This window comes from Populus trichocarpa, chromosome 11 (assembly GCF_000002775.5).
Source record: "Populus trichocarpa isolate Nisqually-1 chromosome 11, P.trichocarpa_v4.1, whole genome shotgun sequence".
In the NCBI taxonomy this organism is placed as follows: Eukaryota; Viridiplantae; Streptophyta; class Magnoliopsida; order Malpighiales; family Salicaceae; genus Populus; species Populus trichocarpa.
Genome location: NC_037295.2, coordinates 6,712,634 through 6,728,948, shown reverse-complemented (window position 1 = coordinate 6,728,948; position 16,315 = coordinate 6,712,634). Strand labels below are relative to the sequence as shown.

General features: G+C 34.9%; 1 protein-coding gene across 2 annotated transcripts in view; it reads left to right on the top strand.

Annotated features, from left to right (window-relative positions):
* The window catches only part of LOC18103120 (probable LRR receptor-like serine/threonine-protein kinase At1g29720), a 33,881-nt gene that overhangs the window by 2,633 nt on the left and 14,933 nt on the right, over positions 1-16,315 (top strand). The window contains exons 2-13 of one of the 2 annotated variants that reach the window (XM_052445436.1): positions 3,530-3,689; positions 3,798-3,869; positions 4,088-4,159; positions 4,254-4,325; positions 4,451-4,522; positions 4,623-4,694; positions 4,765-4,836; positions 4,929-5,000; positions 5,077-5,148; positions 5,237-5,302; positions 5,747-5,809; positions 5,912-5,977. In XM_052445436.1, coding sequence (XP_052301396.1) covers positions 3,530-3,689; positions 3,798-3,869; positions 4,088-4,159; positions 4,254-4,325; positions 4,451-4,522; positions 4,623-4,694; positions 4,765-4,836; positions 4,929-5,000; positions 5,077-5,148; positions 5,237-5,302; positions 5,747-5,809; positions 5,912-5,977 — 931 coding nt within the window. The remainder of the gene's footprint in view (positions 1-3,529; positions 3,690-3,797; positions 3,870-4,087; positions 4,160-4,253; positions 4,326-4,450; positions 4,523-4,622; positions 4,695-4,764; positions 4,837-4,928; positions 5,001-5,076; positions 5,149-5,236; positions 5,303-5,746; positions 5,810-5,911; positions 5,978-16,315) is intronic. The other variant, XM_052445437.1, reaches the window with a different exon arrangement.

Genomic DNA, 16,315 nt, shown 5'->3' with positions numbered 1-16,315 from the left:
ACCTATATAAATATATATTGTTATATATAATAAAACAAAATTAATAATACAGGATTGTCGGATTGTCATATTAGGCGGGGCAGTTACATTTATTGTAGGCGAGCAGTTGGATGAATATATTTTTTTTATTTAAAGCAGATGCTTGTTGTCCCCTCTCATTGGCTATAGCCAGTGACAGTGCGACAGGAGAAAAGAGAAAAAAAAAAAAAGAGTATCCGGATTACTTTTTAAGTTTTTTTTTACTATTTCTTCACGAGAGTAGGATATTGATTTAAAAAAAAAACAATATGGAAAATACCAAATATATCCTAACCGTTAGATCTAATAGTGTTTAGATCTGAACCGTTGATTTAAGAGGATACAATAGGGCTTACCACACCAGATCGCCACCCCAACACATCTCAGCCCTTGAAAAAATCTGAGCTTTGATCCCGTTGCGCCACGTCACCCGGTGTACCGAGATTTCGGTGCACCGCGTCACACCCGATCACACCTCTGTTCATCCGGACCGTCCGATCAACCTGCAGATCGGGCCAATCACAGCCGCACGATCTTTCCATCAGAGATCCAACGGATCACAAGCATCAATTGCACCGGTGTACCGTGCTAGTGTTCTCACCGTAGCAAAGCCCAGAGCATCTCTCTCCTCTCGCCGGCGACGCTCTCTCTCTCATCCGATCTCCACTTTCCGGCCGTCTCCAGCCTCCGCACCACCACAGAAAGGTTTCTCCCCTGCTGTAAAGAAAAACCCCGGTGGTTTTCATCGTTTTCTCCGCCTCATCTGGCCGGAAAAAGACCGCGATCGTCGTCGTCCACCGAAGCTTCAAACCGACGATTCTCCCTCGTCAGCCATCAACGGCCGTCGAGACCACCGCCATCAGAATCCTCGCCCTCAGATCTACCAGAAGCAACTATTTTTTGGCCGGAGATCTCGCCAGAAAATTTCACCGCCTCCAACAGTAACCGCGCGTGGGCCACACGCGCCGCCAGTGGCATTTTCGTAAATTTCAGAGAAATTCAAGGGTATTTCATTATTTTACCTCTACAGTGACACTCAAGTAATTTTTTGTGTTTCTAATGATATTTTTGATATTTGTTTTTCATATATAAATGCTTGTAAATTTTCTTGCATGTTGTAAAAAAATACAAAAACCAAAGTCGACACGTCTCTTTTTTTAAAAGGACCGATGTCAAAAAATGTAAATACCAAATATGGATTATGTCCATTATTTCTTTTGGTAACCCAGACGTAACTCTCCTTTTTAGGGTTAAAACGTCATATTTCAGACAAGTCTCCTAATTTTTAGGGACTGATGTCATTTTTAACGCGCCTCCTATTCTTAAGGACCGACGTTAAACATTTTAAAAAAACAAATTACCAATAAACCTAAAATATAATGGATTATATCCATTATTTCTTTTGGTAACCCAGACGTAATTCTCCTTTTTAGGGACAAACGTCAATATTTTAGACGAGTCTCCTAATTTTTAGGGACTGATGTCATTTTTAACGTGTCTCCTATTTTTAGGGACCGACGTTAATCATTAAAAAAATTTACAAATAAGCTCAAAATATAATCGCATTTGAATCAAACAAAAAACACACAAGTAAGGGTAACCTTTCTATTGAAAGGATGTTTTAAGGGTGGTGTCTACCTTCCCTTAATCATAACTAACCCCGTACTCGAATCTCTGGGACCAGTGTCTAATTTGGGATTTCTAGTTCCCTCAAATTACTAGATGGCGACTCCAATAAAATCTTTATTTCCCCTAATCAAAGAAAAAAAAACCTTTTTTGTTAAATAAACAAAAAAAGCGGGAGCCGTCGCCCGACGTCGTGTATCGACAACTTCAATAGAGAAAAATTAAAGTTTGTTTTAAAAAACTTAATCTCTAATAAATCTAATGTTGAAAGATAAATATTAAAATTATATATATATATATATATATATATATATATATATATATATATATTATTCCAATTAAAATTGATTTGTGAGGAGGGGTTAGTGAAGTACCCTCGTTGTTTTTTTTAGTTCTTGTCAATTATTATTATATTAAATAATATGAATATATAACTTTTACAAATAAAGTTTACTAATTGTAATTCTTGCATTAAACTTCAATAGATTAATCAGTCAAATGTTGAAAGATAAAATTGAAAAGAAAATTTAATAACAAAAAAACAACTTGATTCAACTTGGATTAACCTGTTGAACTTGGGTTATGAGATCAAATAACTTTATAGAAAGCAAATTGAGAAAAATCATAAAGATCAATTCTCAATATTGAAGGATGTAATTAAAAAAATTCAATTAAAAAAAGAAAAGTAAAATCCAAGACACATGTCATAAGGTCATGATAACCCTATAGAAAGCAAATAGAAAAATAATTATGAATTTCAATTCATAATAAATTCAATGTTGGAGGATAAAATTCAAAAGAAAACTTGAGTCAACTCGAGTTAACTTTCTGAAATTATGTCATGAGGTTAGGATAACTTCATTAAAAAAAAAGAAATAAATTATGAAATCTAATTTCAGTTAACTCAATATTGATGGAGAAACTGAAAAAAAAAATTTCAATTAAAAAAAATGATAAAAAAAATCAAGTTAATCAAATTAATTTGCAAAATCAATGACCCAGATTATAAGAATAGAATAACTCCATAGAAAAAAATTAAATTTTTTTTTTATAAAACTCAATCTCTAATAAATCTAATGTTAAAAGATAAAATTAAAATTATATTTAAAAAAACAAATTATTATTCCAATTAACAATAATTTGTCACGAGGGGTTAGTGAATTACCCTCGGTTTTTTTTTTAATTCTAGTTATTATATAAAATAATATGAATATATAACTTCTACAAATAAAGTTTACTAATTGTATTTCTTGGATTAAACTTCAAGAGACTCGCACAATTAAACAACATTAACCAAAACTTTGCAAATGCTTGAAAAACAGTAAAAATATCTTTGGTCGTATATAAAACAAAATAGCTTCTATGGAGTGTTTTGTTTTATATAATTAGATTCGTATATAAAACAAAAAGTTGTGATTTTGTTTTGTATCTAATTCTTTTTCAAGAAATGATATCCTGACTGTAGAATTTGAACTCATGATTTTTTTCTTTCGTTTGATCATATACCAATTAAGATATATCTACTATCATCGTATGGTAATAAACAATATAGTATTTAAACTTAACAATCAATTTATAGTTTAATTTAGATTGCGTTTTATTTTAAACTGATTTAAAAGTTAATATAGTTAAATCTAATTAACTTGATAGAATAAGCTTCAGACAGACCGAATACGATAAACATGCCTCCAGTTAACTTGATCCAAATGGTCGATGGTGTGTGTAACGTGTATGGCCATTACCTATATGAAAAACCCATGCCTACCCCAAACAACACCATCGTAATCTATTTACTATTATTATTAATAATCTAACAACTATTTGAGAATGTTTTGAATAGTGCACACTCCTCATGAATTAATTTTTTTTTATAAAAAAACCCCAGCTGACGCGTTAAGACAAATCGGCCAACTATCCTTGAACTTCGACGATCGTTGTCAATCAGGCGGAGTGGTTGTGACAGAACAGATGACTTCTGCAGGGAACAGCACCATCGAATGTAACTGCACGATCACTGATGATAATTACTGTCACATTACCTCATTGTAAGCCTCTTAATTACTTTACATTTTTATGTTTTTCTTTGTTATATATATATCTTAGCTTTCCTAAAGAGTGACCAATGATGTCTCTCTCTCCTGCTTGCAATAAAGCCTGCTCAAAGATTACGGTCTTCCAGGCGGGCTTCCTCCGGGATTGGCCAACCTTACTTATGTCCAAAAAATGTAAGAACCCTTAATTAAGGACATATATATTTGGTTCATGTTTCTGCTTCGAGGCCTCCATTCTGAATCCATTAAAGGATTATGAATCTTGAGATGCCTCAATGATAATTAATACTTCATCAGATGTTATGTGATTATGAGTTAATCTCAAGCGTTTATATTTGGAGCAATTTTTAAGATGGAAAATAATTTTTATACAACAACATTGTCTATGACAGAGATTTTACTCGCAACAATCTATACGGCACAATTCCGGTGGAATGGGCTTCGATGAAAAATCTGTCTTCCATGTAAGCTCATTAATAAATTCACCCCTCATCTTGGTTTATCTTATTTTCTATGTAAGAGTACTGAGCTTAACACAACTAACTAACCTCTTATCAGCTCGCTTACTGCAAATCGCTTGTCAGGAAATATTCCTGGACATTTGGGAAATTTTACTGCCCTCACCTACTTGTATGGCTTGAATCTGTTATAATGCTCTACCTCTAGTTTGAGTTATTTGAATATTGCTAGCAATGCTAGTTTACTTTGTTCTCTAATGGTTATTTCACTTTATTAAATGCAATTATAAAATATAGGAGCCTTGAATCAAATCAGTTTTCTGGTGTTGTCCCACCTGAGCTTGGCAAGCTTGTCAACTTAGAAACTCTGTAAGACATTTAACTAAATTCTTCATTGTGAAGACTTGCTAGAGATTTCGTTTTCATTAGTTGAAATCTTTGCTTTGATGCCGTGAATTAACAATTGCAGGATACTCTCCGGCAATAAGTTGGTGGGGACCTTGCCAGAGGCACTTGCGCAGATAAAAGACTTGAAGGATTTGTAAGCCCCTCACTTATTTTCCTTAAACACAATTTTTTTTTTTTGATATCCTAACATATTCAATGTGCAGTCGCGTAAATGATAATAATCTTAATGGCACCGTACCCGAGTTCATTGGGAACTGGACTCAACTTCGAAAGCTGTGAGATGTTTATCTTCACAAGATCTTAATTCATTTTAATGCAACATGATACACTTTATTGAGATTATTTGTTCTTTTCGTGACTAATGAAGTGAATTGTACGCGACTGGATTGCAAGGACCCATACCTCCTGCAATTTTTCAGTTGGAAAAGTTGTCTGATTTGTGAGTAAAACCACTTTCTTGTGCTGCATACCTCCTGCTGTATTAATTATTGAAGAATTCTCTTACTGTTATGCAGGAGGATTACTGATATGCCTGGACCAGAGTTTCAGTTACCTAAAAAGCTGATTGAAATTGAAAGGAAAAACTTGTATGTGAACTGCTTCATAACTTTTCACTGTAAAGTTGAGGATATGTTCTGTTCAGAACTGTTTAACCAACCTGTAACTTGTTGTCAGGGTTCTGAGGAACATCAATTTAACAGGAACAATCCCAGAAGGCGCATGGACAGTGGAAAAAACACTGTAAGTGTGAACTTCACTCATCGCCTTACATCTGCTGCTAAGCAGCATAGAATTTATTTTTATACATTTCAATTCTGCCACATTTTTCCATTATGATCTCCATGTACAGCTTGTGCGTGGGATCTGCCTGAATCATCAGGTCGTTAGGATAAGTTAAAGATCCTACATTAATATATAATCCTGGGTATATAATAACTAAAGTCCTACTAGAGTGAGTAGAAGAGTCACAACTAGCTTCTAACATAACATTGACTTATTTCACAACCGATGAGCTCCTATGAGAAGGTAGTGATTTCAAGCAACTGCAACTCTCCAAGGAAGAATATAAATAGAGGATTACTTCAAAGAATTTAATAACCTTTAATTATGAGACATATATATTCACCTGTTTATTGCCATTATATTTACAAAGCCTAAAATTTTATTTGCTGTAATTTCTTGCAGCGACTTAACTTTTAACAAGTTGGTTGGGGAGATTCCACCTAATACAATACGACGACAGTTTACGTGAGCAATGTTAAAGTCTGATAATTTGAAATTTGGTTATTGAAATCTTATCAAGGATGGCGCAATAAATTATGCTGAAAGTATGAGTGTGGTTCTTGCCAGGTTTTTGAGTGGCAACAAGCTGACTGGAACAGTGCAAGACTCATTCCTCCAAAACAGCACAAATCTGTAGGTTCCTAAATTACACCCGTCATTGGATTCAGTACTTATTTGAATATTGATATGCTTTGCCTTTTTTCCTTGAAGATCCATGACTAATGCCGTAAGTTTATGAACTGCATGACCTTAACTGAATATACAAATATGACATTTGACCTCTCTGCGCTGAAACACAATAATATAACCTGAGAGTGAAGCTGCAAGTAATTAATCTTGATTTTTAAAAAAACCGCTTACTTTTATCGTCTTCTCTGCACTGCAGTCTCACCACTGACAGCACTGCACTCAATTTCGTCATGCTTATCTCTTATGCATCATGAACAAGTTCATTCCCAGTTTCCCCCTTTCCTATTATCTTTAACCTGTGTGTTTCCACTCCCTTAACACTAAGTTAGTGTTTGGTAACGCAGTGGAAATTGTATTTTCTAAAAAATTATTTTTTTAAATTATTTTTTTATGTTTTTAGATTGCTAGATTTTTGTCGGTATTTACACTAGCAATCTGTCGATACATATGTTACCGACGGATTCACGGACAGAAACAGTCTATCGAAAAAACTCTCATCAGTAATTTATGGATTGTTAGTGAGTCCGTCAATAATAAATATACCGATGAATTTACAAACACACAAAGCATGCCAAAAATAATTTACCCGCTTTATTCCGTCGGTATATCCTTCGATAATTATAACATATCACCGACATAATACCATTTGTAATTTTTTCGGTGCGTTAACGATAGCAGTGATATTTTTAGTAATTCTTTTCCAACTTTTTGGAATATATCAACGGTTAGTTCCGTTGATAACCCCATCAATAATAGTGGCATCACTACAAGATTTCACAGTTTTACCGACGACAATATTCCATCGGTATATGATTCATAGTTCATCGGTAATATTTTTACCGACGCCTTCACCGACGGAATTTTTCCGTCGGCTTTCCTTTTGTCGGTAATGCCTCATTCCGTCACTAAATTAGTCGGTAAAAAAAAAACAATTGCCGATGGTTTTAGAGACGGAAATTGCACGCAAAAAAAATAATTTCCGCTTGAAATATACCGACGGATTTATTCTGTCGGTGAGTGTGAACTACCGACAGAATATTTCCGTCAGTCAAGGCGACGGTGATTGTGAAATTTGCACCAAGCTTTTGTGAAATGCCGACGGATTAATGCCGTCTGTAAATTCGTCGCTAAAATGATTGACATTTCCCGCTCTCTGTCAAATGCCGACAGATATAGTCCGTTGGTAAAAACCTATGTGATTATTTTTAGATATGTTTTAAAAAATTATTTAGAATTAATAATATAAAATTATATAAATTAATAGTAAAAAAAACTAATTATGCAAATAATTTTTTTATTAAACATCAAAAACAAAAAAAAATAAAGTTAAATGATATTCATTACAAACTGAATGTGTTTAAAAAATAATATTAAATTAACTATTAAAATTAAATAATATTCATTACAAATTAACATAATGGTGGAGCTGGAGGAGGAGGAGGCTGGTTGTTATACGGCCAAAAAGGAGGAGGCACACATATATCACCACTTTGTGATGCCATGTTCAGGACCATTTGGCGAAGCTGTTCATGATTCGCTTTGAGTTGTGTATACTCCGCCGTTAGGTGGTCGTATTTTTCGGTGAGTTGAGCTGTGTGTTGCTGCAAGGCCACGAATTCCTTAGACTGGGTGCTCGATACTGATTGGGAGCTCCCAATGGTTGAGACACTACGGGCCACCCGCAAGTTCTCGGCCATAGTGTTGGAGAGCCCATACACCCGTTTTTTATCGGGTCTACCAGACGATCCAACCACCATCCACAAATCTGAATCGAAATCCGGATGGGTCGAAGGATCGTCCCCATATCTCTCCCTCAACCGGCTATTATAGGTCTCCTGAAAATGCAAAAAGTAATCATCATATTCAATTCAATAAAAATAATAACTTACGAAATAAAATGGTTGAACAAACATACCACAAAGTATTGAGCACGGTTGTCAACGAACTGTTGCGCCCCCTTTTGGCGGTCTTGACTCCGCACGTGCGTCTCAACAAACAGCTCCATTGGGCTCGGCTCACGTCCAAGATACGTAGCCTATAATGAAAATAAATTAATTAACAACAATTTAATTTAATGATATATTTCATTTAAATGAATCTTACCATCCGTTTCGCACGTGCAGCAAACAGAACGGAGCAGTCGGTGTGCGTTGTCACTAAGCCATGAATTGGCCGATTCCGGTTGCCAACACCGGACTGTGAGCATCGTGTGAACCGCTCAGACGTCACGTGCTCAAGATAGTGTGGCCATATATCTATTGGCATGTATATCGATTTGAAATCCCTCCAAACCGCCACGTCGTTCCAGCCTTGGAGACCCTTATCTCTCGCGGTTTTTTTTGCCTTTTTTTGTAATTCATACCAAAAATCAAGCAACCTACTTCCATAGCGAGAAATTAGATTTTGAAATATAATTTTTTTTCTAAAACAATCTTGTATTGTTTTTTATGTTACCTGGTTGCCGCGTGATTTTTCCACACCCTCCTCACAACTTTGTCATGCGCCCTGTCCCAGGTGAATTTGTGTTGTGTATAAATAATTAGGTAAATAAAAATAATAATTTATTTACAATTATATTAATAAATTATTAGAAATAAGCTGGAAATTATAAATTAACACCAACCTCAAATCTGTCAAACCATGCATCGATTTGAGGTATCCATTCAGGATGTCTGGATACCTGACTCTATTGAAATAATGGAATCTCCTTCGACTATTTAAATGCCGATGATATTACTCGGGCAGCCTCAATGTTTGTGAACCTGAAAATAAATTAAATTAATGAAATATTGATTAGTTGTTCATAAATAATTTTATAATTAAAAAAAAAAACTAAAACTTTAACAAACTTACATTGAAAGGTCATCCTTCCATTGTGTCTCGTACTTGCGGGTTTATTGATTCCGCTGCGAAGGCATGCCGCCTCTGCGTTGTGAAACTGCACTGAAAGAGGCAGCATCGGTTGACGGCACAGGTGCCTCCTCTTGAGAGGCACCTAAGGATATGTCATCCTCGCTGCTAGAAGAACTAGCTGCGACCATACGTGAGCGACGAGCCGTGGATTTTGTTCTACACATCTGCACAATTTTATACGAATAATTATATAATTAAATTCGAATGTTAAAAAAAATTTGACAGCACCTCCCATATACTGGAGACTATCCAAATCCACAAACTTGCAAATATTAACAATATCCACAACCAATTGACCCCATCTATACTAATATTGTATATAACATAACATCTATACAAATAACATCCACACTAATTACAAGGTAAATTCAAAAAATTATTCAATTATTATGGCAACACAACAATAAAATATATTTAATAAATAAAAAACAAATTCTAAACTAACAATTAAAATTAATGGAAATAATTAAACACAAATCATGCAATAATAGAGTAAAATTACTATTTATTCCAACATATTCAATTACTAATTACTGTGTAAATTCAACATTAACAATTACAATTCAAGAAATTATTCAATTATTACGGCAACACAACAATAAAATATATTCAAAAAATTTTAAAAAAACCTCTAGACTAACAATTAAAATTAATGGAAATAATTAAACACAAATCATGCAATAATAAAGTAAAATTACTAATTATTCCAACATATTCAATTACTAATTCTAAGACAAGACAACAATATAATATATTCAATAAATTAAAAAAAAATATAGACTTTAGGAATGAAATATGCTTACCTTAATAACGTGTTTATTTCAAGAAGTTATCTACATTATAAAAATACACCAAAACAAAACACATAAAAAAAATAACAATAGCTAAAATAAAAAACAAATACAAAAATAAAATATTTAAGAAAGGAAGTACATACCTTTTAATTTGCTGAAGATTGAACTAAAGATTTCAAGCCAAAAAAACACAAAAATCTTGAAGGAACTGAAAGGAAAAAACGAAATTGTGAAATGAAGCAGGCGAAAAAATGAACTGAAAGGACGGTCACTTGGATTTATAGCACAGTTTTACCGACGGATTCACCGACGAACTTATAAAATTACTATTAATTCAAATTATTCCATCAGTGACGCTCCGAAAAGCCGTCGGTAACTTTTGAATTTCGCACCATCTTTTTTAATTACCCTCCATATTTTCGCGGTCCGTCGGTAATTCCGTCGACCAAATGACGCGGTCAGAGATGCATTTAATGCACCGCCCTTTGGAATTCGTACTGTCTGTCGGTGATGTTGTCGGTAATATTGACCCGCCGACAACATACCGACCGACGTAAATCCGTCTACACATTTGTCGATGATTGTGGCATTTTCCAGTAATTATTTTTCAACTCTCTGTTAAATTCCGACGGACCTTAGGCCATCGATGAATGTGGCATTTTCCAGTAATTATTTTCCAACTCTCTGTGAAATACCGACGGACTATAGGCCGTCGGTATGGACGTCAGTGAAGGTGGCATTTTCCAGTAATTATTTTCCAACTCTCTGTTAAATGCCGACGGACCTTAGGCCATCGGTATGGACGTCAGTGATGGTTCATGTAAAGAAAGATTATATTTGTGTTACCTATTTACCTTCCTGCAAACACTTAAATGATAGACTGTCCATCGCACAAAACAATAACAACAGTGCTTAAACAATATATAAACTTATAAAATAAATATTTCGTGTTACAAAATATATCATCCATAATATATATTACATGAAAAAAATGTTTTACACAGGGCTTCATTCTGATAATTAGTCAGAATTTTCTTCTTCTTTGTCGTCAATTGAATAGTCATCACTTTCATCGCAATCTTCAATATGGATATCATCGTCTTCATTGACATTTGCTTGTCCGTTAGAGATCAAAACAACATTCAACTCCTCTACGTCAACATCAACAAGACTATCATCGAATACACGAAAATTTGAATTTTCTTCCAAGTGAATCGATGGAGCAACTCGATATGGTTCAACCAACTCACTAACTTGAAAGACTTCATCTTGCACACTTGTGTCTTTGTTCTCATCCTGAACAAGCTCGACACGACCCCTGGGTTTTGTTTTTAAAACGGACAACCAATCCACTCTTGATCGATCCTTTCTAAAGGAAGGGGTGTATGTCATCCATAATATATATTACATGAAAAAAAATGTTTTACACAAGGCTTCATTCTGATAATTAGTCAGAATTTTCTTCTTCTTCATCGTCAATTGAATAGTCATCACCTTCATCGCAATCTTCAATATGGATATCATCGTTTTCATTGACATTTGCTTGTCCGCTAGGGATCAAAACAACATTCAACTCCTCTGCGTCAACATCAACAAGACTATCATCGAATACATGAAAATTTGAATTTTCTTCCTAGTTAATCGATGGAGAAACTCGATATGGTTCAACGAACTCACTAACTTGAAAGACTTCATCTTGCACACTTGTGTCTTCGTTCTCATCCTGAACAAGCTCGACACGACCCCTGGGTTTCGTTTTTAAAATGGACAACCAATCCACTCTTGATCGATCCTTTCTAAAGGAAGGGGTGTATGTGTAATAAACTTGTTGACATTGCTTTGCGAAAACAAAGACATCGTTTACGTTGCAGAGTCTAGCTTTTGAGTTGATTTCGACCAGACCAGAGTGCGGATCAACTTTGATTCCTCTGTCAGTCGTGTCATACCAATAGCATTTGAATAAAAACAATCTATTATGCTCGCTATGATATTGCAGTTCGACGACCTCTTCTAATCTACCATAGTAGTCAACTTCTAACTCACTACTAGTCGATCCCTTAACACAAACACCACTGTTGTATGTCTTTCTTCCATGCTCGTATTCTTCAGTATGGAACACATATCAATGAACAATATATATTTTTCTCGTAATGACATGCATACATTAATTTTTCAAGTGAGGATGAGTTTGTGATAATACTTACATGTATTCTGAACCACGTGGCAAATTGTTCATCTTGTAATTGAAAGATCTGGGATTCGGTCAGCTGTGAGTTATTGGACAACAAATATTGTCGACGTTGCCTGCAAGTGATAATGACAGTATGATATGTTCGAGGTATATAATCTCAAGTATATATATTATTGACAAAGTTTAATTAGTATTACACATATATATACTTACTGAATAAAAGGTCTCAGTTCATCACAGTTAAATAGAACATAATTGTGTGCTTGTTTGAACTCTATTTTCGACAAATATCTTCCTCTTACGACATTTTTAGGTGTGGGTAGTCCAGGATTGGAGAATATTGACAAGTTCCCACTGGAAGGCACTTCACCGCAATCATCATGCCGGGGAACGCGATTGATTCTCATTCTCAGATGAGGTTCGAAATAGTACGAGATAAATGTTAAGATCTCCTCAACAATATAGGCCTCACATATCGAAGCCTCAACATGCGCCTTGTTCTTAACCTTTTTCTTCTGATTGAATAAGTACCTGCATTGAATTAATCAAATATTTTCAATTAAGAAAAACAAAGAAAATAATTTTATATATGAATTACATTGCAACTGTAATATCTAACCGTTCGAATGGGTACATCCATCTATACTGGACCGGTCCTCCAACTTTTGCCTCGAATGGTAGATGTATGGGGAGATGCTCCATTGAGTCAAAAAATAATGGAGGGAATATCATCTCAAGTTTGCATAGTGTCTCGACGATATTCATTTCAAGCCTTAAAATGTGATCAACATTCAACTTGCTGGAACATATATCTCTAAAGAAATGACTGATGTCCATGAGTGCATCCCATATCCCCTTTGGCAACAAATCATGAAAAGCTAATGGGATGAGTGTTTGCATAAACACGTGGCAGTCATGACTCTTCATTCCAGACAATTTACATTCCTCCGTATTAACCAGCCTTGATATGTTTGAGGCATGTCCATCGGGAAAACACAAACTCTTAAGCCATTTGTAGACTAGTAGTTGTGCGTTTTTCTCTAACACGAAGCTTGCTCTTAGTTTTGCGACCCGTGAATCATCACAAACCAACTCCATATTTTTATGGTTACAGAACAAAGCTACATCCAATCTAGCCTTGATGTTATCCTTTGTCTTCCCCGTCACATCCATGACGGTGTTGAAAATGCTCTCAAACACGTTCTTTTCAATGTGCATGACATCAAGGTTATGACGGAGCAGATTGGTCTTCCAATAAGGAAGCTCCCAAAAGATACTTCGCTTTACCCAATTATGGGTCAAACCAAAAGCAGGAAACTTTTGCTTACCTGATTGAAGACCAAACACAATGTCACCGTACTCTGATACAACATCATGCAATTCTTCACCAGAAAAACGTGGGGATGCAACATCCTTTTCAACTCTGCCAACAAAGAAATCTTTTCTGTTCTTTCTGTACCTGTGATTATGTGGTAAGAAACAACGGTGACAGTAAAAAGAAGAATCTTTACCTCCGTTTGTTAGCGTGAATGCCTTGTTGTTTTCCATGCAGTATGGACATGCTAGTTTTCCATGCATGCTCCAACCAGAAAGCATTCCATAAGCTGAAAAATCATTGATAGTCTACATCAAAGTCACCCTCATAAGGAAATTTTTTTTCCTTGATATATCATAAGTCAAAGATCCGGAGGACCACAACTACACTAACTCATCAATCAACGGTCGAAGACTAACATCTATATTCCGGCCCGGGCTGCTTGGACCGGGTATGACAGTAGATAAAAACATGAACTTCGGCCTCATACACATTCCTGGTGGCAAGTTATAAATCGTGAGTATGACCGGCCAATAAGAATAAGGAGCAGCAAATGACCCGAATGGGTTGAATCCGTCTGTACACAACCCAAGACGCATGTTCCTTGATTCAGCTGAAAAGTGAGGATGCATACTATTAAAGTGTTTCCAGGCTTCGCTGTTAGAAGGATGCACCATCACTCCATCAACCGCATCATATGATTGGTGCCATGTCATGTGCTTAGCAGTCCTTGGTGACATGAATAACCTTTGCAGTCTAGGTCTGATTGGGAAGTATCTAAGTTTTTTATATGACACTAGAGTCTTTCCCCTGCCAATTCTAGGTTTGTAACGGGAATGCCCACATGTCATGCACTCGGTCAGCTCAGCATTTTCAAGGTAGTATAACATGCAGAAGTTAGGGCACATGTCAATTTTCTGGTATCCTAAACCGAGGGGTTTCGTCATGGACTTCGCAGCATAGAAGTTCTCTTTCAGCCATATGTGATCTAAAATAAGTTAGTATAAAAATCAAATATGTATTACAAATTTAAACATTTGTACATTCGAATATAATAAATCTAAAATAGAGGCGGCGCTGGAGGAGGAGGAAGAGGTAGGTTGTCACTGGGAAAATAGGGCTAATTAGGGGGTGCACATGAACCACCCATATATGATCTCATCTCTATTATCAATCGACGAAGTTCATTATAACCAGTAGTGAGTCATTCATATTTATCATTAAGATGAGTCGTCTGATCTTGTACTTGTTGGTCTAACATCGCTGCGAACTTCAGAGTTTGACTGCTTGGAATTGATTGCGAGTATCCAACAGTTGAAGCACTACAGGTCGTCCACAAGTTCTTGGTCGTAATGTTAGAAAGTTCAAACACCCGATTTCTATCAGGTCCACTGAATGATCATCCCTCCAACCACAAATCCGGATCGATATTCGAATGGGTTAGAGGCTCGTCCCCGTATCTCTCCTTCTACCGGCTGTTATATTTATCCTAGAAAGAACAAATTCATCAAATTCAAGGACATAATAACGTAAGAAAAAAATAATTAAACACCAAAATACCATAAAGTGTTGAGCTTGGCTATCAACGAACTGATACATCCCTTTTAGGCGGTCATCACTTCGCACATGCGTTTCAACAAAAACTCCATTAGGCTTGGCTCGTGTACTAAAATTGTAGCATGCAATAAAAAATGTTGTCAATTCAATATATTTATATTAAAAAAACTAATACAAAAATGGATGTAGTAAAAAAAAATCCTATATTCGAGTGAAATGTGTGGACATCACGTGCTGAATGTATTTTGCCCATACAACCTCTGAGATGTACGACGATTTGAAATCTTTCCAAATCGTCACGTCATTCGAGCCTAGAAGCTCCTTTTTTCACATATTTTTTGGTTTTCTTTTGCACCTCGTACCAAAAATCATGCAACCTATATGGTACAAATTAATCATCTATTAGTAAATGAAAATGAAAATTTGAATATTTGAAATAAAAAATAATCCTGAATTCAATCTTACATAATTGCAGCGTGATTCTCCCAAACTTTCCTCATAAAATTATTATCAGCTCTTTTCCATTCAAATTTTTCCTTGAAGTAAAAATTTATAAATTTTTTTTCCAGTAATTTCAATAAATGGTCCAAATTAACATTAAAAATATTTAAGTTAATATTAACCTTAAACCTTGAAAGTCATGCATCGACCTACGATTTCCATTGAAGATATTTGGAAACCTAGCTTCATTGAAACAATGGAATTTTCATCGATCATTTAAAGGCCGATTTATTGTTCTCGCAGCCTCAATATTCGTAAGCCTAAAATTGCATTCACTAAATGATATTATTTTATAAAAAATTATTAAACATGTCATTGTGAAAGCAAAACAAACTTACATTGAAAGGTCATCATTCCATTGAGCCTCGTACTTGCAGGTAAATAGATTTCGATGTGAAGGGCCCCCCTTTGACATTATGACATCGCACTCGACAAGCCCAGGTCGTGAGTCGATGTTTGTGCCTTATTTGTCTGTTATTAGTCAGTACCTAATGGTTTATGGTCGTCAGCATCGCTTCTAGAAGAACTAGCAGTGATTCCTATTTTTTAAAAAAGAAATAGCTGAATCTCCCCTATATAGAACACTTCCCAAAAATTTTAAACCTGCAAATACACAAAATATATGTCTCAAACCAGTTGACTTAACTCAATTTCTTCTAACAATTTAGCATAATTCAATTTCATAGAAAATTTTCATTTTCTACTTGATAATATTTTTTAATCATAAGTTTACAAAAAATTATTCTAAATTTACAAAAATTCAAAATAATAATTAAAATTAATCCTACACATTTAATTGAAATTGAACAAAAAAATTGAAAAACAAAACCAACTAAAATTCAACAAAATAGTGCAAAAATTATTTCAATAATTCATAAAATTATTAAGAACACAAAATTGAACAAAAATATTGACAAAAAAACAAAAAAATTGAAAAAAAAACAAAAAAAAGGATAAAAAGGAATGAAAAATTCTTGCCTTAATGGCATGCTTTAATTTAGCTATTGATT